Source organism: Opisthocomus hoazin, chromosome 15 (genome assembly GCF_030867145.1).
Source record: "Opisthocomus hoazin isolate bOpiHoa1 chromosome 15, bOpiHoa1.hap1, whole genome shotgun sequence".
Classification (NCBI taxonomy): domain Eukaryota; kingdom Metazoa; phylum Chordata; class Aves; order Opisthocomiformes; family Opisthocomidae; genus Opisthocomus; species Opisthocomus hoazin.
This window is the reverse complement of record NC_134428.1, coordinates 21,724,752-21,746,883: the sequence shown is the minus strand read 5'-3', so window position 1 is coordinate 21,746,883 and position 22,132 is coordinate 21,724,752. Positions and strand designations below refer to the sequence as shown.

Genomic DNA, 22,132 nt, shown 5'->3' with positions numbered 1-22,132 from the left:
TGGAAAAAAAACCCAAAAAACTCATGCTGAAAGTCCCAAGGCTGATGCTTAGAGCAGCTAATGGAAATGGTGCTAAATGTGGACAAAAGCCAAATTTCATACTTTTTTTGACTGAGACAAGTTGGTCAATAAATTTCCTCTCTCACATTTTTCCCCTTCCTATGATGATGCCCTAGAAATGTGACAGCAGTAATACATATAAACAGTAAAACACATGGGAGATACAATTTCACATGGAATTTTTCATACTCAAGGAAGCAGAAGACATTGATACTATCCATATAGAGCTACTACTCAAAATTACCATATGTATTCTTAGGCTACAGAACAGCTTGATTTAATCGCAGATTCAGGCTTATCCTGTCATGGGTAGAATCTTTCCTTCCTATAATAAGGATTTTTTTGGAAGCACCCATCCAGAAAAGTGTAGTGAAAATGCCTGCAGAAATCCCATGGAAATACAAAATGAAACATTAAAAAACAAAAATAAAACAGCGGCTCAATTAAAACGTGTGATTTCTCCACATAAAGGCAATTTGTGGAAAAACATTTCATTTGCAGTCATTGGCTGAAAGTCGGAGGCTGCATGGTGCAGTGAGAAAACTAAATTCTGCCTCATCCCTTAAATGCTGATCTGCACCAAGAGGTAAGAGCCCTTCAGCCATTCCATCTGAGCCCGATTTCTGCTCCTCATCATCCCGTTTCCTAAGGAGGACAAGGATCTCAGAGTGAAGGAAAAGCGAGGCAAGGAGGATCAGTTTTCACCCACTCAACCGACTGCCCAGGAGAGCGGAGGGTAACCATCCTCAGCCGGCACCACTGCTAAGCTGCTGTGGCCGGAGCAGCAAGCCACCGGGGTATTTCACCTGCTTGATTTAAACACACAGTAATTTCTGCTTGTAATGTATCATGCTACTGAAGCTACAGTTACTTAAAAAACAGAATCCTTAGCCACTCACCAAAGTAAATACAGACTCTAGCTTTAAGCCAGAACAAGAAATATGTCCTGGATTTGGGTTTCTACTGGAAGATTGAGGAACATATGGAGAGCTAGACAATAGTTTTATTATTTTTCTGTTAAAACTGTGAATGCGTTTGTTTACACGTTTGTGACGGCTACACACTGTGGATTTAGAATCAAAAAAAAAAAAGGTTGCTGGAAGAGCCAGAGAGTGGTAAGAAAAACACGCAGATAATGAGACAACATAAGTGGAAGACACTCACCTGCCCACTTCTTTCTAGGCTAGAAGGGTTGATGCTTCCGAAGGCTAAACGTGAGACTCAAAGTCTCGTCTCATCTTGTTTAACTTCAAATGCCTAACCAAATTAGCAGCATGGTCACCCCAGGCTTCTTCTGTAGTAAACATGGAATGACACCCCAGGGTGTGATTCAGATGTTAACTTCATGAATTCACTAGCTCAAGATGTCTTGATTATGAGGAGCTGAGTTCTTGCTTAGGTCTGGCCATGCAGCAACCAGGCTCCAGACTCCTGCTCCAAAGACAGCTAAGACATAGCCAGTTTTCAGCTAAAAGAAACATCAGGCATAGAAAAGAGTACGCATGGGCTCAAGAGAAGCACACTTCGAACACAGCACCGCAAAATTTTGGATAAACGAGTTGAGGGAAGAGGGGGACCTGGAAACAAAGTAGGAGGGCAGCCGGCCTGCAAGGCAAAACGGCAGAACAAGCCCGTCATTTGAAAAGTGTGGAGTGTGGGTTTAAGATATGGCCATTTACCCAGGGACCACAGGAGTGTGCTACTTAATTTTGAATGAAACACTAAATTATAATAAACTTTAAACCTCCGCTACAATTTACCATTACGTCCTAAGCAAGCTGGCTGGAAAAGTGTTCTTGTGATTTAAGCTGGCAAAGGAAATTACTGCAGGAAAGAGAGTGAAACAACTCGTTGTGACATGGCTCATAGCAGCCCCTGTCCCCACTTTATTTACAGCTGGACCCTGTGGGGAACTGCTCAGACGGGCTGTGGCTTCGGCTTCTCTCTGAAGACAATGGTCACACAGGGAGCAATGCAGGAGGGGTGGCTGAGGGGGAGCTCACAGCAAACTTCTCCCTGTGTCACTCCTTTTCTGGAAACTACATAAACGCTCTTGAAATACATTACGGATATTTTCAGGGTGTGCATTTACTAGTCTTGTTTCCCCATCCATTTAGAAGGGCTGAATTAACAGTTCATTTGAGGACAGAGGCTACAAGACTAAGAAAGTCTTTACAGCTCAGCCTCTATTTCCTAGGGCACAAGTCTCAAAATGCTTTTGAAAAAGAACGGACGTTGTCTTCTTCACGTTTTTTAAAGCACAAACTGAGCTTAAACATGCGGGTTTTTTTGCTCAGGATTTGGGATTAGTTGATTATTCTCTTAGATGGACACAAAATGGTGCTCAGTCAGCAGCGTGAAGGAAACGGGCACTGTCTGTTCAGTCTGTAGCAGCCGCACAGAACACCTATCTCCACTAATATCATATCCTTCAGCCATATGTGTCCACACCAAACAGCAACAGATGGTGCTTACAGATTTAAATCCCTCAAGGCAGACATTACAAGTGCCTAAGAAATACACCTGGACAGAAATAAATACTTAAAATGACAAAGATATTTCAGCACAGAAGTGTACTTCTCTCTTTGTAGTATACAAAAGCAGAGATTAATAAATAGTAATTCCTACTTCAGCAAGCATTTACACTTTGTCCCCTTCTCATTTGCTACCACATACTGTGCAGAAGGGATGATAAATGAGACCTGTACCACCACCATGAATATTCACATTCTCAAAAGAGATCATAGCTTTTTTTTTTCATTTCAGAGAATCACTTTACCTTGCTGCTAACATCCAAGAAATTATTGCAAGGAACGGCAATTTCAACCCTTCTTCAAGATGAGAAGAACCTCGGACTAGAACTGTTCAAGATCAAGAAAGCGGATGAAGTTTAGGACTATAACACACAGGGCACAAGGGCACAGAGCAGCCCCTGATCAGACATTGGAAGTTAAATTCCAGCATTATTATCTTACCTCTATTCACTGAAGCCCCAAACAGGAAACGTATGAAGGTTTTTCAATATAGAATATCTTAAGACCTCACTCCTCTAATGCTGAAGAGTTGCACGGAGGCAAGTTCTCCTTAACTTACTTTGTATGACAGCAAAATACGTATACGGACACTTTAAAATCTGTATTTGACAGATAAGTACAGGGTTAATGGCATAGCCACCATGGTGACCTGAGGGGACTCTGACAAAGCAATTAAAATAGTGGATTTGCAAGAAAAGAACATGAAGTCATTGTGACAATCCAGGAGAGAAATATTAGCTAGTTGCAGATGATACACGCTCAAAACAGAAACTCTAATGCTTTGAGTCAGCTCATCACTGCCAGAGGGCAGCTGAAAATTTCACTCAGCAAACACAGAGTGTTTTATAAAATTAGCTAAAAGCAGACTATTTGCTGAGGGAAATAAACCAGACATGGTTCGGAGGGATTTCTGAGAAAAATGGTCCAACAGCAGGCAATTAGAGAGACTGTGACTGAAGAGGGGATTACTAAAAAGGCAAGGGAGATTAAACAAGTTTTCCTGTCAATTTATAAAAATCCCCGCTCGTATTTCATAAATGATTTCCTAACTCAGGTCCACCACACAAGTTTTACTCTGGAGCAGGTGGTTCATCTGCTGGACCTAATAACATGGGAAGGACTTGAGGCAGGAGGCCTGGCAAAGCACTCAGCCCTGATGGCTTTGCTCACAAAAGTTCAGAATGTTTTAAACTAAGAAACGTGTTCTGTGTTGCTCAGGACTTTCCAGTTTCTCTTGCAAAAGAATCCTCTCCGGTTTCTAAACACAGGAAGGATTCTTGCAAGACATCCATTAGTTTTGAGGCTTTTTGTCTCTCACAGGCCTGTAACGAAGTGGATTTTTGAAATTAAAGGCCTGCAGATTTATTTCATTTTGGTGGTCACCACAAGCTCAAATCTACAAATGACTTGGGAAAGGCTTTTGAGTTTTATGCTTTCTTTTTGCTAAAAACACCTACTTTTCTGATACACCTTCAATGACGAACAGACACAATTGTATTTCTGAGTGTATTTCCAGGTGGTATTTCTCTTTTGAGTATCAAGTGCATTTAGACTCAGCAGTGAACCTTACTTCTTGGATGACATCTCAATAGAGAGCTTGGAAAAATAAATAGAATTTTTCTTTCTAGTGAGGAAGGAAAAATGTATTTTCAAGTTTGACATCCTTCCTGTTTTCACTGCCTGCAGAAAGGAAAAGAGATGAGCCATGGGAACTGAGGGACATGGGATCCTTATGAAGATAAATTTGTAATGAGATATCATTTTGATTTGTTACTCTGTATTGGTCTTCCTGATTTTCTTGTTGGTAATCAAGCTACTTTTTAAGGGATGTATCAGGAAGCAATTGGAGGAGGTAGCAATTACAAATACTCTAGTAAAAAGGGTATCAAAATTCACGTATAAATGATTGACAAAGGCCATACGGTGCATTCCTGGCGACCCACTGGGTTTTATTGTAAGTGGTGAGCTTCCCTCTCCTGCTTTTGAAGAAGACAGAACAATAATAGCTCTTTCTCTGGTGAAAGAGAACTGAAAGAAGATGAACTTGCTGCCAGGAATAAATTGTCTATTTTTGTATTACATTGTCCTCCCCACATTTTTGCATAGAGAAAGATCCTAAAAGATTTTACTCTATGTTGTGACATAACAGAGGCTTGTAGAGGGCTTTGATTTTCCAACAATGCAGCATTACCATACTTTTCAGTCACATTCATACAACAAAGAGATTCTTTAGTACGGACTGCAGACAGGCTGATACTGAGCAGCAGGTATCATCAGGCATAGATAGTGGTAATTCTGCATATTTTATATACATTGAGAACCCTCAGGTTACTTTGAGCTGCAATCAGCACAGTTTTCCGTCAGGTGAGTGATACATTGTGATAACTCAGCTTACGCAGCTTTAGAAACAAGCAGTTTTTCCTCTATATGTATTGCAGTACGGTATTTGCAGGACTATAAAAGTAAGCTAAATGAAGCTGGGATGTTTCATAACATACAATTATTTTCAGGATCAAATCCTATGACTTGGAGGAATGCAAGAGAAGCACAAGCTTGTCATCAAAAGACCTGCAAATGTTTCTGCATTTGCAGTGGAGAAGCTCTGCTAGGAATGAAAAAAAAGTAAATAAAAAATTAAAATCTATCTCTTGCAGATGAGAAATATCACTCAGAAATGTTCCACCTCATGCAAATCAAATCAAGTGATGTACATGAAGAATAAACACATTTAGAAGGAAGACAAATGAATGAACAGAGTATCTTGACTAGCAATTAGTTTCTGTGCCCAAGTACCATCAGTGCAAAATTGATGAGCAAGGTAACCTTTGGCTGCACTTTAGTAAGTTCTTCATTAGTTTTCTGGCTTTCCCTTTCAAATATCTTATTTCTTCATAGGCATGCTGAGAAAAATGATCCATCCTGCCTGCACCAGCAATGTATACCACGCTGTGCCATCAGTGTATGTTCTTCTAGCAAGAAACAGAACCTTCTTCCCCAAGCCTGTCTTCCAACAAGGGAAGACAAAGGAAGAAGTAGTTTTATTTCCTTCTTTTCACAGATTAGAAAACCAGACCATTCAGAGATTAAATAACTGAAGGTCATCCTAAAGGTCAATGGTTTTGAATTGAATCAGTTTGAATAGAAATCAGTAAGAAATTTATTTGTGTTTTTGGAAATTTCTCTTAACATGACTCCAGGTAGAGGAGGGACATGCTGGTTCCTGGGGGGAAAAAAGGTGGTGAGGCAATTGGAGCTGTCAGATAAAGGTAGGTAGGCTAGGATATTATTCGTTGGTAGACTGCTCCAGTCCATAATTGGTTGAGAGGCCTCCTTTGAACATTTGTCTGACATTAGTGCTACTCAAGGCACTGGAGTGTAAGTGCTCATCGATGGGAACGTACATGCCCTGTTTGCTAATGTTGTGCACAAGAGAATTATCTAGGAGAAGAGGGAATGTTATAGATCTGTCATTCGTATACGAGCTAGAATTTAATTTAAGCTTTACTTCAGACATTTCCTTTCCACATATTTTCTTCTTCATTTCACTTCTGTTGTATCATGTATCTCTATTTCTCACAGATTTGTGCTACTGAGCCAAACGATAATGATGAAAGCTGCAAAGGAATGCAATGTTTTTTGGCATTATTGCACTACCTGCAGCACTACTTTGAAATCAAATGTCACAATTCAAGGTATGATTGAGTGACTTTTCAGTTACTGAAGTCCTCTAAAAAAGTAGGTCTGATACATTTATTTAATTCCTCCAGGAAAAGCAGGTTCTATGAGATCAGCAGCCGAGCATCAGAGGAATCGGAGATACAGGCTTAAGAGCTAGTCCTAGTGCATGGAGAGCCAGCCAACACAAGTCAAACAAGCTGGGGTGCAAGAAAGGCAGTCTCAGCAACGTACATGAGATGTGCTTCTCCCAGCTAACTTCTGGCCCGAACTGTATGACGTATAAAACTGTTCCTTACTGGTCAGTGAGGAACTGCAAGTAAATACATCTGCTGTGCTGTACTGGGTTGCACAGGGCATCTTTCGCTATTTAGGATTAAGAAATGGTCAGACTGCTGAAGTGTTAGCACATATGCATAGCTTTGTTTCAAAGTCCAGGTTTTAACATTCTTTTCAGTCTTCACTCCATAATTTTCTGCCCTCCATTCAAAAACCACCTCAGAGAAAAGCAAGTACGCTTATATGTAGCAATATATTTTGAATTGTCTTCTGGTCTTGGATTCAAACCAGCAGTAAAATGTACTCCGGGAGGAGAGCTGAGGAGTGCTTAATTAGAGAAAGAATGTATGACCGCTCTCTGAAAACGGGCATCTGATCTAGCCTTGGCACTGTCAGAATAATGCTGTATCAAACAGCCCTGTGCCTAGCAAATCTCGGAGGTGAACTCGTTACACTGCCAACAGCAGAAGCTGCCATCTTCTCAGAGACATCAGGTACGACCAGCAGAAACAGATGCAATTTTAGTTAAATTAAAGCATGTGGCACTACTCAAATAAATAAATAAATGCATGAAGTCTACATAAAACATTACATTCTTATTCATTTGATCTGCTCCACACTTGTACCAAAACCACAGTTGTTGCTTTTAGTGATAAAAATCAAATGGAAGTGCACTTCACCCCAATGGAATGACAGAAATCGAAAATAAGGAACCCCGTAACGACATTTTTATAATCCCTTTTCAGAACTGAACCGCACTTTAAACACTTTCTTGGTACTATTTTTAAAGATATTTAGGAATAAAGAAAGGCACACATAAAACTGTTTTTCCCCTGAAAAACTACGTATAAAGGGAATGCAAGAGTAAGCAATGCCTGTCCAGGGACCAGCTATTCTGATATATGTTTAACAGAGAAAAAATACTAAAAGAAGGAAAACATTTTCTTATAACCTTGGTTTACAGCGCAGCACCTGGGCTTTTTGGAAAAGCCCTACAGCACAGGATGACGGATTCAGGCTGGAAGGGACCTCAGGAGGTCTCTGGTCCAACCTCCTGCTCAAAGCAGGGTTAAACACGAGATCAGACCAGTTTATCCAGTCTGGTCTTGAAAAATGGAGACAGTATTCCAGATATAGACTACTAAGTGTCAAATAAAAGGGGGTAATAATTTCCTTCAATCTGCTATGCCCGTGTTAATACAGCTCAGGATGCTGTTCGTCTTTTTTATTGCCCGGGCACACAGCTGGCTCATGCTCAGCTGTCTACCAAGATCCCCAGGTTGTTCCCAGCAGAACTGCTACCAGCCAGTCAGTGCCCAAACCGTATCACTGCAAAAGATTATCCCTTCCCAGATGCAGCCGGTGCATTTCTCCTTGCTGAATTTCATAAGGTTCCTGCTGGCCCATTCCTCAGCCTATCTAGGTCCCTCTGAATGGTGGTCCCGCCCCTGAGTATATCCCAACTGTCCCCCACCCATGTTGTACCACCTACAAACTTGATGAGCATGCACTCCGACACCTCCTTCAGATCACTGATAACGATGCTGAACAGCACATGTCCAATCAGATTCCCCTGTGGCAGTCCACTTGCTACTGGCTTCAGGTGAACTACCACCTCTCAATTGTTCTCCTTTGAGCTCAATCACCAACCAGATGGACATCTACACATGGTGATTCAGCAAGGTGCATTTACTTGGAAGTAACTTCCAAGGCTCCAGTTACTTGGAAGTCCAAGCAGCATGGCAGGATGCAAAAGCAAGGACACATTTCAAGGCAATTCAATTAGGAATGAGCCATGGTTAATTTCCCCTAAAAAAAGCCACACCAAAAATCAAACTTACAGACTGCTCAGATCTCCTAGAATGAAATGCTAGAAAACGCCCAAGGGTGTCTGAAGCCAAGCGTAGTGAATATTTAAGACAGAATACTCACATCACTTCTAGTCGAGCCATTCTGGAGTCGTTTCCTCCAGAAGAAATGACCTCACAGGTGTAGTCTCCAATGTCCCCTGACCATGTCTGGCTGATGAGGAGGGTTCCATCTTTCTCTACTGTGATCCTGGAACTGCTGGATGGATTTATTACCACACTGTCCTTCTTCCAAACATACCTGAGTAGTACAATGCTTCAGTTACTAACCACTCACAAGAACTTCAAAACAGGTTTATCTGAACAGTGCAATAAGAGCTCAGCTTCTGTAATCACACTGTAGAAATGACAGGCCCCTACAGTTACTTTCAGGAACTGTGCCTTTTACAAATTCTAGTTTTAGATCAGTGATCAGAATGAGAAAAGTAATTGCATCCAAGTTACTACGTATTTTATAAACAATACTATATATTTCACATGGAAAAGTACTCATGTCCAAGTTCTGAAGTCCACCTTCATCAGCATTTTAAACTAGAACATCCTACTCTGAAGTTAACAGTTGTGGTGTTGGCCCATCTCTACTAAGACTGTAATAGCCTTTGACTGCCATAATCAGTAACATCTTAAACTGCTGTGACAAGGTTCACTAGAGCTCATCCATTAAAGCACACACATACCAACATGTCAGAGATGTTTATAGCCCGTGGTCTTACAATTAAGTATCTCTACATGAATTTTTTACACCTGTATTTCTCTTTCCAAAGTTCTTTCTGCAGTTCACCCTCCTAGCACCCTCCAAGCTGTTCCTTGTATTTTCTTTCATTTGTGTTGCTTTCAGACTACATGAATTTTCATGGTAAATTTATTTTAAAATGGTGACCTTCCTCTAAATGCTCCAGTGCAAATTTTAACAGTTCAGACAAAGTCTGTTTTCCTTTACACAGTTAAAGCAGAATATAGCCCCTAGTTACTGAATTGTTTCCAAGAACATGGGCATTTATTGTGTTGCTTTCATGGACCCCAATGTAAACACTTCTGAAATCCTATTCCTTCTCTTTGGCTTTTACTCTCATTAAGTATCAGCTTCTGACAAGTTGGTTTTATTGATAGTGTATTAACCTTGACAGTAAAATCATGGAAGGCTATATCGAAGTCATGAAGTGGAACATAGCTCACTGTAAATAATACATAAGGCTGAAATGGAAGATGGGATTTATATGATTAATGATACAGTGTACAACCCTATAATGCAGTAATCAGGGGTCCGGTGTTAAAATCTGGGGTCCTGAAACTTTTCATCTAATGCTATTCATACAGCTTATAAAATTAAGCTCGGATAAACCACACAAACAAGAACTGACACCACCAACCTGATTGAAACTCTAGGATCATGAGTCGCTTCACATCGCAGAGTGGCTGTGGTTCCTTTGATCACAGTGCTGTCCTCAGGAGGACGAACAATGAACGTGCGATCTGAAAGGAACACAAGCCACAGTTCAGGTGAAATTACAGCCTTTTGACTTGGGCATTCACTCAGAGAGCAGGCAACTGCATATTTGTCATTCAAAGCAAGCAGGCCATTGCTTTTCAAGCCTTTGCTGTGAAGGCTCCCCTCCCTCTCATGTCATCGTGTCAAGAAGAGGTGGTACACTATGGGAGGCAGAGAAGCAAAAGCAGCAGAGGGCACGAGTCCGCGTCGGCAGGGATCTGAGTGAGAAGAATGCTAAAGCTGTGCTAACTCTCACTTGTCCTGTGGCAAGCACCTATGGCAACTCCCTGAAGTCATCGGGCAGCAAGTATGTTTGTAACACGCTAGGAATGAACCCAAACGCGCACTGAGTCAGGAAACATGGCACACTGTTTGGAGCAGGGAAAACAAAAACAAAAACAAAGAAAATCTGTCCAGAGAAGAATACACCAGAAAAATATACAGAAAGAGGAAAGCTTAAATGGCACCCTACAGCCTCGTCAAATCCAGGAAAGAGGTTATAGGAGGAGGAGCTTCTGGTTGTCTGAATTTTTCATATAAGAAAGATATGCTGTTTATGCAAACGTTTCAAAAAATCTTTATTCAAGCACCTCCTGGAGACCCAGAACACAATAATTGCTGTAACTACAGCAACCAGATCTGGCGTGAAAGATCTCTATTATGCTTAACACACAGGAGCAGCAGATAGCATCAGCTGAAGCAGATAGACAACTAGGATGAGTGTAGAAGATATGTGGATAATGTTAATCAGTCCCAAATCCCTACAGAGATAATCAGCGTCTACTGAGATATCTCATACATGCACAAGAAGGAATCATCAGCAAAATCAAAAGCTAACTCTAATAGCATGAAATTTTTAGCATTATTCCTGACATACCCATGTACGCCTTCTAGCTTTATAATGGTGCTGTTGCTACACAAATACTAGGTTATATTCACTTTTCCCCTTCCAACGAGGTACAATGAACAGGAACTATCTCTAACACAAATAGGAACAATGCCTTTGAGAATTAACAGGAAGGAACTCCTTTACTTGATCCATACACTTGGATAGCATTCAGTTTACAACATCCTGATATCAATTCTATATCGTCAATAAGATTACAAAAATGATGGTCATACAAAACAAACACATTACATTTACTGCCAGTATTGTTTTCAGGTATTTCTAAGTTCAAAAGGAAAAATGTTGTTGATTTAACTTGCAGTTTTGGGATTAACAAATGTCATATACACACCACACAGCAGCAGCATAACCAATACTTCAAGCACAGGAAAGGAGAGGTGGCTACAGCACTTCTGTGTTTGTCATCATCATCTTCATTGTTTTTAATTAGTTTTAGTCCCAGCTCAGGGTTCACTATTTCCTACCTTTAGGAGCAAAAAAACAGTTAAACTGCAATTTAACTCACTTAGGAGTAATGCAGGTGAACCTGTTGGATCCGACTCTCTTCCCCAACAGAGGAAATTAAAAAATAGAGATCAAGCGCAAATGGTGAAGGACAAAATCATTCCATGGGTTGCCCTGTGCCATGACAATCTGTAACATGAGAAGCTAGCTGAAGTCTGCTGTACTTTGGTTTGGATTCCAACAGCGCCCAGGACCACAAAGAAATACAAAGGTATGAGGAAAATCACACCTATTGTAATTGTGGCCACCGCATGGGCTGGTCTATAGTGCCTGTAGACTTCTGGAGGCAGAAACCAACTGCAGACAGCCAAACCTACAAGTCAAAAGGTCTGATGTGCAATGTGAGACTTGCCAAGGCAAACCTGAGTAAAATCGTAATTGAGATTGAAGCTCTATTTAAATATGCTTCCTTTCACAAAATAAAGACGTTTACATGCATAATTTTACAAACAAAAAGGGTATTTGTGGTAAGTTTCCTAAAATAGATTCATTATTCTTATTAAATCATACAAGTATCTCTATTAACTAGAAAAGCATAATTACTTATGAAAATTTCCTGAGCATACAACAAAAAGTGATTAATACTTGATTAAAGTTAGACTTTAAACAAAGCGTTATCCTTACTCCACACTGTCAGCATCACAAAAGCATGCAGAGCTCCTTCAGCGTTGACTGCACAGCAAGTGTAATTGCCAGCATCCTGCAGGGAAACGGGCGTTATCTGGAGCCCTCCAGATTCAAGCAGAATGAAGCGAGGAATCTGAACAGAGCCACTGGCTAAGATCTGGTTTCCTGAAACACAGAAGGGAAACGCAGCATGATCAGTGTCACGCAGACTGCACAGACTGAGCACTGCAGTTCTGGTTCTTCTAAAAGACCATCGCAGCCTATCCAGGTCACCGGCTCACAACAGCCCCACAACAAATCCTCTGCTCGCAGAACCAGAGAAGAAATATGCCCTAAATGCATCTACAGAATCTCACTATGGACGAGAAAACGTGGATTACAGCTTTTCCACGACAACTTAATAACTGGCTACCTTTCTTCCAGGAGATGGCAGGTCTTGGAGCCCCTGAAACTTCACAGGTCAACACTGCGGTCATCCCCTCTGTAACAGTGGTATCCTCTGGAGGCTGTATAAATGCTGGTTTAATGTCTAGAATCAAAAATTCAAAAAACTCAATGCATCAGCTATCAGAAAGATCCTTTCCCTATTATCACGGACTACTTTACATCCACTTTCATTGAGTTGATCATGGAGAAGGACATGACAATAATACATGAAAACCTTTCAGCAGTGACTGTAACCTTTCATTATTCACCTCCTAGGAATTGTCTAATTCAGTTTATTACCTGCATGGAAAATAAAAATCTATCAGTGCTTGTACATGTACAAGTAAGATGGTTTTCAGATGAAGATAAAGCTTAAAATGAGTGTTTGGGGGAAAGTTGAGAAATCTAGATAAACAAAACTATTTTCTTTCATCTTCATAACAGAGTTGTTTGAGATGAAAAGCAACTTGAGAAAGGCATTAACTTTGAAACTTAAATGTCAGCCAAAAGAATTCAGAACCTGAGTCTCATCCAAGACATTTTCTGAGTTTCTTTCTCTCTTATTTTTCCCCAGTTACATTTTATTACATTTTTTTCCTGCAGTTTCCTAGATATATATATATATTGAAATGGAGCTGATCTATTTTCAGAGGCCAGTAGGAATTCTGGTCAGTATACGTAAACTGCTCTTGGGTTAAAAATCAGCTTCCTGAAGAGGAGTTACAGTATTACAGACATGCCTGTTAATAATTGCTTTTAAAAGAGACTACTAGGATTTGTAATTCTTCCATAGAGGAGAGTGTACTTCATTAACAAAACCATTTAATCAAATTTATTGTCCAAAAAAGAAAAAAAGACATTTAACCTGAATTTTCTTTCTTTCCTCTTCTAAAAGTAGTTGTAGACAAAAGGCAAACAAAATGGTACCACGCACAATAACGAACTAGTAGCTCAAATTCAGAACAGAATTACATTAGAGTAGAACTAAATTATTTCAGTATAGAGGAAAAAGAAAAGTATTTCACAATTAACCTTCCTTTTTTTTTTTTTGCTTTTCATTAAGTTCTCCTTTCCCAGTATGAAATAGGAGAGTTCACCTCAAGCCCCTTATGTCATGGAAAGTTTCTCTACAGGCTTCAGCAGATTGCTTTCAGGCCTCACAGAGCATTTGGGGGTACCCTACAGCTACACTTGACGAAAATCAAGGTTCTGTGAGTAGAACCAAACAAGCACAGAGTGGTGGAGAAATCTGATGGAGGTAGGGTCACCCGCAGAAACGACAAGACAACTCATCGACCTCGTATCTCCACTCCTTACTCACTGGTCACATCCAGGTAGGTGGATGTCTGTATCTCCCCAGCTTTATTCCTAGCAAAACACTGGAAGATCCCAGCATCCTGAGGACGTAGCGTGTGGATCCGCAGCCCGCCACTCAGCAGCACTTTGTAGCGGGGGTTTTCCAGCTTGCTGAGGGGAACAGAGTCCTTGTACCAGACCAGGGTGGGAATGGGAACACCTATTAAGAAAAAAAAAAAAAAAAGAATAAATTCACTGTTAGTCTTTGCAAAACATGTTTTAGGTTGTCAAAATACCCAGCACTGTTATGGTCACGTCCCTGGTTTCCCATCCTTCTACACTAATTATTTACATTTTTACAAGCTGCTTTTGATAAATGGAGACTGCATCTCACATTATCAATGGTAATAACACACTGCAGAACACGTGGGAATAAAACCAGCAAACAGTGAAAGGGGGAATGGTGAGAAAACACGTTATCAAATTACTTTCTTCACCCAATCATATTTCATGCTACTACAAAATAAGATTTACAGCAATTTCTTGTTGAAAGCCAGAATCATGCTACTTAAACAGCAGCAGTCTGGCAATGCAGCAAGTCTATAAGTCTGTTCCATCCCAAATAAGATTCTTCTGTGCTACTGTAGCTGTCAAAATAAAAAGGAAATGGCAAATTGCACATAAAAAATGAAGTGCTCACATGGCTGTATTCGAGTCCTAATTTGGCAGCTTAGTCTGAGCTGATGTACAAACAACATGTTGCCAACAATGGGATAGCTTTAAATTATTATTATTTTTATTCATTCTCAAGCTTCGCCTGTTATTTGAAAAATGCAGATATTAGGAGAAACAAAAATCCTACTACCCTAGCTATAACTTACAGTCCTGTTTATTCCTGTTTGCTTTCATGTGCATGTTTTACAAACTCTGACACAGTTATTTCACACATATTTTTGCTGCAGTCATATCCCAGTCAGCTGGGATGAAGTGGCTGAAAAATTCGTACATACAGATACTGGAGGATTCTCTTTTCTTTGAGAGATGTCAGGGGCCTAGAACAGTCACACACGGATGTTCCCGTCCCACTCCTCACATAGACAATGTTTCATCTTTGCACCCCAGAAATCCCAAACTGACCAAATGCTGAGGGCCCTATGCAGGGGTCTGGAGTGAAGCAGGTATTTTATTCTGTGACTGGATGACCACAGGAGTATCGAGCTGATTTAAGTTATCTCAGCCCCAAACATGGCATTTTCATAATCGGTAGCTATTTTTGAACACATATCACTTAAAATCTCAGAGCTTCACATTCCCGTGTGATAAAGTAAAGAACTACGGACTTAAATTCATGGGGGAGTGAAATTTGTCCAAACAGAGAAAAGCAGGGTATCACAGAAACATTAAGGAGGGGATGCCGGTGACGAATTTAGCATTGGCAGACAATGAATTTCACTGCAATGCTGGCAATGACTTAAGGTGCTCAGAGCGAAAGTGCTACGGGAAGATCTATATTATCACTATTAACATTCTAAAAATTCTGAAGTTAAATACTATTATATTACACTTCCATTCATATCTTCTCTCCGTGTACTTATTCTCTTTATACAGACAAAAGCTACATTAACTCGGGGAAAGAATGTACAAACAATGTATGGAATGATTGAAAAACAACATTCAGTTGCTGCTGTTACTTTTATAAACAAGCACCATTTACTACAATCACCTCTGATGCTCTTGTTCTGCTGATAAACCAAAATGTACTCATAACCTGTAAGGTAATCATCTCAGGAAGAAATGCACTATGTAGAGTGCATTGTCTGAGAGAGAATAGACGTAGTGTAGTAGCTTGTGACAGGCATAATTTAAATTTCATACAACAGCCCATATACAGAATTAGCGTAAATTTCAATGTTCAGAATTCTCAGTGAGAGTGTTATTCATCTCTTGAAAATCCTCCTGGGTAAACACAAATTATCACTGAGAAATGATGAAACAGATGATGCAAAATGGAATAGTTCTCCTGATGCTGGGAAGCCTGGAAATTATTTCAAGTTTAAATAATAGCAGCTCCATTTTCCCACACATTAGGCTTGATAGGCACCTAGGAAATAATGAAATCCGGCAGTCAGTACACTCCTACCTTTAACATTGGTGTCATTCCATAAATCCCGTTCTACTAACAGTATTAGCAAACCTGCTAATCCTATAATCATTGTGAGATACACCTTCCTATCACCAACTCGGCTGGCAAACTGAATATTACCATCTCTATGTTTCTACATTTCGGTTATGGATATCTTCCTCTACTCAAAGTTACGAGTCTGAATAACAGGATCTCATCTAAGCACTCTGATGCCTGTCAGCAGCACTCATTTGGGTTTTAGTGATCTTCCCAGAGAGATTTGTCTTCCAAGTTGTACAAATTTTCTTTTATCATTTTGCTACCTCTTTGGCTATAAAAATAGTTAAAGCCAGCTGCCCTTCTTCTCCCCCTTTCCTAGTCCACAGCCTTTCCTGTCGCCACACTCCCAAAGGAATTCTGCTTCTTTTCCTTTCTAAGCACTTCTCATGAAAAAATTACGAACAGAAGAAAACATGTTAAAGACCTCTTGGACTATACCTTTCCAAGCAGCATCAGTCCTACCTTACTGTCTGAGAGACTACAGAGTGGCCTAAAGGACTAGTAATAATAAATAAAATAACCTTATTTCTCAGCATGTACGCAGTGCTTTCATTTATCACAGGCAAATTAATCTAGTGTTACGCAGGAGAAGGGCAGGCAAGAAACTGAGACTCTGGTTCTGGCTTTGCCACTTTCTCTGCAACTCTGGGCAAATAATTTATGCAATCCGAGGCTCAGTTTCCCCATCCATGAAACAGATGCTTGACTCTTTGCCAGATTTAACTTACTTCAGAACCTGGATAAAAGACTCAAAATATTCACTGTGTCATTTTTGTTATTTATTTTTTATAGCCTTCTTTAGATCCCAGTAGGCTACTGGGGAATCCCAAAAGCATCTTTCCATCTACTTGTCTAAACAGGTAGAACTAAAGTCCAATTAACTGCGGTCCCTAGGCACCACCACCGCTGCCTGCGGCTCTAAACTTTCTATAAGCAAATAAGAAAAAGCATTTAAAGGAAACCCATTGAAAATGCAGGCAGCATCAGCGACTGCTGAAAGATCTACAGCAGAGCACCGTTACTGCGCAGTCTGGTACACTGAAACTCTATTACAGGGAAGCATAGAGCTAGTCTGTGCAAGGTGCAATTTTATTTACAGTTAATCTCTGCTTATACTGTGAAATTAATCTGTCTCTCACACACTCAAAATGCACCAAGACTTGGCAAATGGGCTTTCTGCACAGAACTTGATGGGGCTGGGGGAAACACAATCTGTCTTCCTCTTCGTAGCAAAGGTACAGGACAGCTTTGCAGTTCCCCCAGTGCTTTATTCCAGCTCCTAGCAGGCAGGGAGCAACCCTCATTTGCCCTCTTCAATGCTGGCAATTGCCAGAAATGTGTAACAACAGCTCAGAACTCCTCTATATTTAATACTAGTACCTGCCCCCGTACAAGACTGTGTCACAGATATTCAGCAAAAGCATCCACGTGAAGACAGGTTTCCACGCTCATGAACCATGCTCCTCAGCAAATCAGACGTGCACCAGAAGAGTTCAGCAGAAATAAATAATTTTGTCTAGTAAGGGTTCTCCTATCTCCAGTAAGACCTCATCTACTGAGAATGGTTACAAGTGCCCTGTTAATCCCCTTGAGAGCGACTTGAAAAGTCTTCTCCAATAAAAAAAATGCCAATATGTTTATCACACTACATGCTGAAACATAAAGTTGGTGGCACACTGCCAGAATAAATGTCTGTCTAGCCACTTTTCCTTGCTTTGAAATTGTCTCTTCTTGGATGCCCCGGCACAAAATGCAAGAACAGCCCAAGGACAAAACGCTGTTTCCACCTTCTCAGCTTCAGTGATCTGCACTTTAGCTATTTCCTGAGCCAGAGGTTGCATACACACAGCTGTGTTAAATAGTCCTTACTGGATTTTTCTTCCATAAATGTTGTTTGTTTTTCTAAATAATTTTTATTTCTGATCTTAACTACTGCCTGGACCAAAGACCTCCACAGTTTATGTTGTCTGAAAAAGTATTCTTTCCTTTATTGTACATCTCCTACCTGAAAATTTAGCTGGGTGCTTCCTCTACCTCTTACACTAAGCAATACAGAATCACCTTCTCCTCACCTTCCCATACGGCACCTGCCCTGCAGTCATCTCTTTCATAAAGTGTCCCAGTCAATATAATTTCTCATCATTCAAAATCCATGGTAGACCTCTAATTACACCATTCCTACTTTCACATATCTTTTCTAGTTTTTGTACATCCTTCTCTCCAATAGAGCAATTCGAATTGCATGAAGTATTTGAGACGGAGGTGCCCCATGGATTCATACAGTGGCATTGTCTTATTTTTTCTCCATTCCTTTCTTCCCAGCACCTCACATTTTGAACCACGGCTTGGCACTGCACAGATTTCTTCAGAAAACATACCTTTTCTGCATAGTAATGGGTAATTTCATCTCTGTCAATAATTTCACCTGCCAGTTTATTGTCCAGTCAGTTCAAATCACCAGAATCTTCTGCAACTCTTTTGCGTGCAGTTTTAATGTTGACTATCTTGAATAATTTTATATAATCAGCAAATATTATCATCTTGCTATTCACCCTCTTTTCCAGGGCATTTATGAATATGTTGAACAGCACAGGTTCCAGCACAGATTCCCACGGAACACCACTGACGGCAGGTCCTGCTCTGTTTTATTTAAAAAGCTACTAATTAACAAGAAGACCTTGCATCTTATAACCCGATAGCTTCATTTCTATGAGAGCCTTTAGGTAAGCGACCTCATCAAGGGCTTCTGAAATTCTAAATCAGCTGGAGCACCCTTACACGCATACTTGCTTATCGCACTAACATATTTGCAAAGCTTCCCTCTAGAAAAGCAGTGTTGACTCTTTCCTGCATAGAGCATTAAAAAATGCTTAAGTCATAGTGGAAATAACACAATTATGAGATAACAAATATCTTTATTGGCTCTGATCTGGAGAAGGAACCCATCCAAACAAGCTGTTAGTTAGGTTTGAGTGTTTGTTTATTGGAGGTTGTGTACTTCTTACCTAAGGATCTCCTGGCATTTTTATGTGTATTGTTTGTTAAACTCCGCATCAGGGAAAGCGAGACATAAAATGTTCTGCCGCTTGCAAAGTCATGTAGCGATTTGGTGACATAGACAAACCTGCTTGAATCACAAGGCCATGATGCCTCCGACCCTTCTAGAGTGCGAAAAGAGGTGGAGCTTCTATTTCTCTGGAATGACATCTGAAATACTATTTTGTTTTAGGTGGAATTCTAAACTTTTGAAGGCTTCTATGTTATTAAAACACCTGCCAATTAAAAACTGCCTGTAATAGTCCTCCTGCAGAATTCTTAACTACACCTAAATGTCAGAGTTACTGACATTTCTATTCAGTAGAAAAGTTCCATAATTTTTAGAAAAAAGGACATTTGAATTGCTGAAAATATTGACTGTTTGCATTGCAAATGATGGGTTCCATAACCATACTTTCACCACTACTCATTTTCTGGCCCAAGACACTAAAATATAGTGACAGCTATGAAGCAAAGGCAGGCTACCAGAGGGAAAGGAGCAGGAGCTGCCCTGCCCAACATACAAACATGAACATGCTGGCGTTCCTCCTGTCTAAACTAAACTATGACGACTGCCCAATTTTTCAACGGCAAAGGCCATCCCTCTCCCTTGTGCCCGGGATCTGTCATAGTTAGCAATAACGCAGAGGTCTCAAAACATTAGAAGTCTGTATAAGATGCTTTCTTCAGTACTGGAGGTACTTAGATGGTTCATCCAAGTTTGAACAGGTCTGCACACTCACCCATCGCCTGGCACAGGATGTCCACGTCCTTCTCCACTTCAGCCAAAATCATGCTCTCAGGCTCAGCCGTAAAATATGGTGGTTCTTTAGAAGGGGGGGAAAGAAAGAAAAATAAACAAACAAAACCACAGCAAAACAAAAAATAGATGTTAAAAATCTTCATCACATAATCTCTCCACACGTGCTGTATTCACCACAGTGCATTACAAAGCGACTAGCTTGTCTAAGTTTGTCTCTATTTGGAGGCCCTTTTTTTTGGCAATAAAAGAATCATAAAAAAGCCAACAATTTTTTGCTGTGCCAAGTATGAATTCCACAGAGTTAAGTCAATGTAAGGTAAGGTTTAGCGGTTTGCACTGCAAATTAATACTCAGAGCAGGGGCTACTTTTCATTTTATTGGTCTGAATCATGGAACGTTTTAGTTCTTCGTTCAGAAGGGCTCTTCCAAGAGGTTTATAAAGGTTTATATTTACAACGTAGCATTTTACAGGATAGTTTGCTTCAGTATCTAAACTAAATTCCACCTCGTGAAGGCATGAAGCATGTCAAATAAAGTGCCATAGCATGTAAGAGAGCCGACGTCAGACGATAAGAGTAGCATAATTAAAAAAAAAATTCTTCTCAACTGTTTTATTTCTTGAAAGCAAACAGATTTAATGCTTTAATTGAAGTTATAGTAATAATCATAAAAATCCACACTTTATCATTAGGACTAAAGAAAAGATATTAGATGTTTAATTAAACAAAGACAAGATTCCAGAAATGGTAGAGTATGCTGCCATGTAACTCTTCTACACAGCGTAAAATTGAAGAGCATCATGTCAAAGTCCCACAGGCATTAAGGTTGCAGTAATTATCATGGTAACTAAAAACTGTCATAGTCTGTTCAATGCAATTATCATCCGAGGGCTGTTTTTAGAAGCATTTTATTTGATTATAACTAGAGTGCTATTGTACCAGAGACAAACTCACTGGTAAGTTTTAGAAAATACAGAAAAGACAATGTAAGTAGCTTGTGAGAACAAGTTACTTATATTTTCATTTTCAGGAAATCAAGTATGTTTCAGAAAACTTAGTAAGCTACAACAAGACCCAAGGTCATCTGAGCCAACCTTCTCTCAAGTCTCTTCACCAGCCACGCCTGAAAACCAGATGCACAGTTTATATTATTGACGGGACATTAGTATTTTCATAAATAAAACCACACTCACATGATTTTTTTCCTGCAAAATCTTATTTCTCCTGCTACCACCTGTAGTACAGCAAGTGTTGCTATCACGTGCACATCAGTAAGCTCCAGATTAGAACACAAACCCCGCTTTCCCAGCATTTCTTCCCACTAACTATGATAAAATACTTCCTTGAGTGGACAGAATTGGGGTCTCATTTGAGCACCAGTAGTTATGACAATTCTGTACTCATTCCAAATAAAGTCAATCAATATTAGTGCTCAAAATCCTCTGCAGAGGAGGAGGCGAGGTTGCAGAATAGCCTGGAATACTCATTTACCCAGCAAAACCAATAAAACAAGCTACCTGATTTATTACATTCTAATAATATACATGTGTTAACATTATTGATCCTCACTGCCTAAATATAAAGCTATTAATAAACACGCATAATTAGTAGTGATTTATTGCATATGATCTCATGCGTTAATCTAAACAACAAATTGAAAAGCTGAACATTTAATTGAAATTCACTGATAGCACACAGTTTGACGTGTTTGATCAGCTAAGCTGCTGAGCCCTCTGCAATTCATCTCAGTCCACGTTTAACTCCGAGAACACTCTTGCTTCTCACACTGTCCTCCAAGTTTCGTCTGACGTTTTCCTTGCGCTCCGCTTTCCACAATTTTATCTTTCTAATTTCCAAACTTTTAGCTTAGTGTCCTTACGTACTTGCGTACCTGTCTGTGAACACACAAGGAAGTGTCCATCTGTCCATCTTGCAAACTAAAACTGGAATCTGTCGTTCTATGACAGCTTCATTTGATTGTGAGGGGAGACAAAGCGGGCCCAAGAGGCACAGCAGCCAGACGCATCCCCCCACCTCCAGACACTCCCTTCTAACTCCAAGCTGCTTCTGTGGTTGTCTCCTCAGTCAGCGAGGTTCAAGGGAGATACTTTCCTCCTTTTAGAGAGCTCCTGGCTGCCCATCTCCCACCCTCCCCTCTATAAGGCACTCTGACCTTAGGGGGTCAATCTCTAAACTTGGTGACCTTCAGGTACCACCTCTCAAACTTTCTCCTAGATCGGCAATGTATTCACACACCAGTGATAAATTTGCAGATTTATCTTCAACACGGGCCTGCAGTCCAGCTGCAAAGCACTCAGCGTGACCTCAAAGATGCTAGCGGTTCCATGACCGCTGCTTACGTGCTGCTCTTGCACACCGCTCCTGCAGCTATACTTGGCATATTTACACAGCCTGCTTTCCCAGTGCCTCTCCCAAAATCCTATCCTACAATCTGTGCTCCTTCCTTTAAATCCCACAGAGGCTGTC

The 22,132-nt window shown here is 40.3% G+C and overlaps 1 protein-coding gene across 2 annotated transcripts in view; it reads right to left on the bottom strand.

Moving 5' to 3' along the window:
* Positions 1 to 22,132, bottom strand: part of SDK1 (sidekick cell adhesion molecule 1) — a 429,398-nt gene that overhangs the window by 136,616 nt on the left and 270,650 nt on the right. For both annotated transcript variants that reach the window (XM_075436492.1, XM_075436493.1), the window contains exons 8-13: positions 19,627 to 19,710; positions 13,691 to 13,885; positions 12,356 to 12,472; positions 11,941 to 12,108; positions 9,787 to 9,889; positions 8,481 to 8,657 (exon numbers count right to left, since the gene is read on the bottom strand). In XM_075436492.1, coding sequence (XP_075292607.1) covers positions 8,481 to 8,657; positions 9,787 to 9,889; positions 11,941 to 12,108; positions 12,356 to 12,472; positions 13,691 to 13,885; positions 19,627 to 19,710 — 844 coding nt within the window. The remainder of the gene's footprint in view (positions 1 to 8,480; positions 8,658 to 9,786; positions 9,890 to 11,940; positions 12,109 to 12,355; positions 12,473 to 13,690; positions 13,886 to 19,626; positions 19,711 to 22,132) is intronic.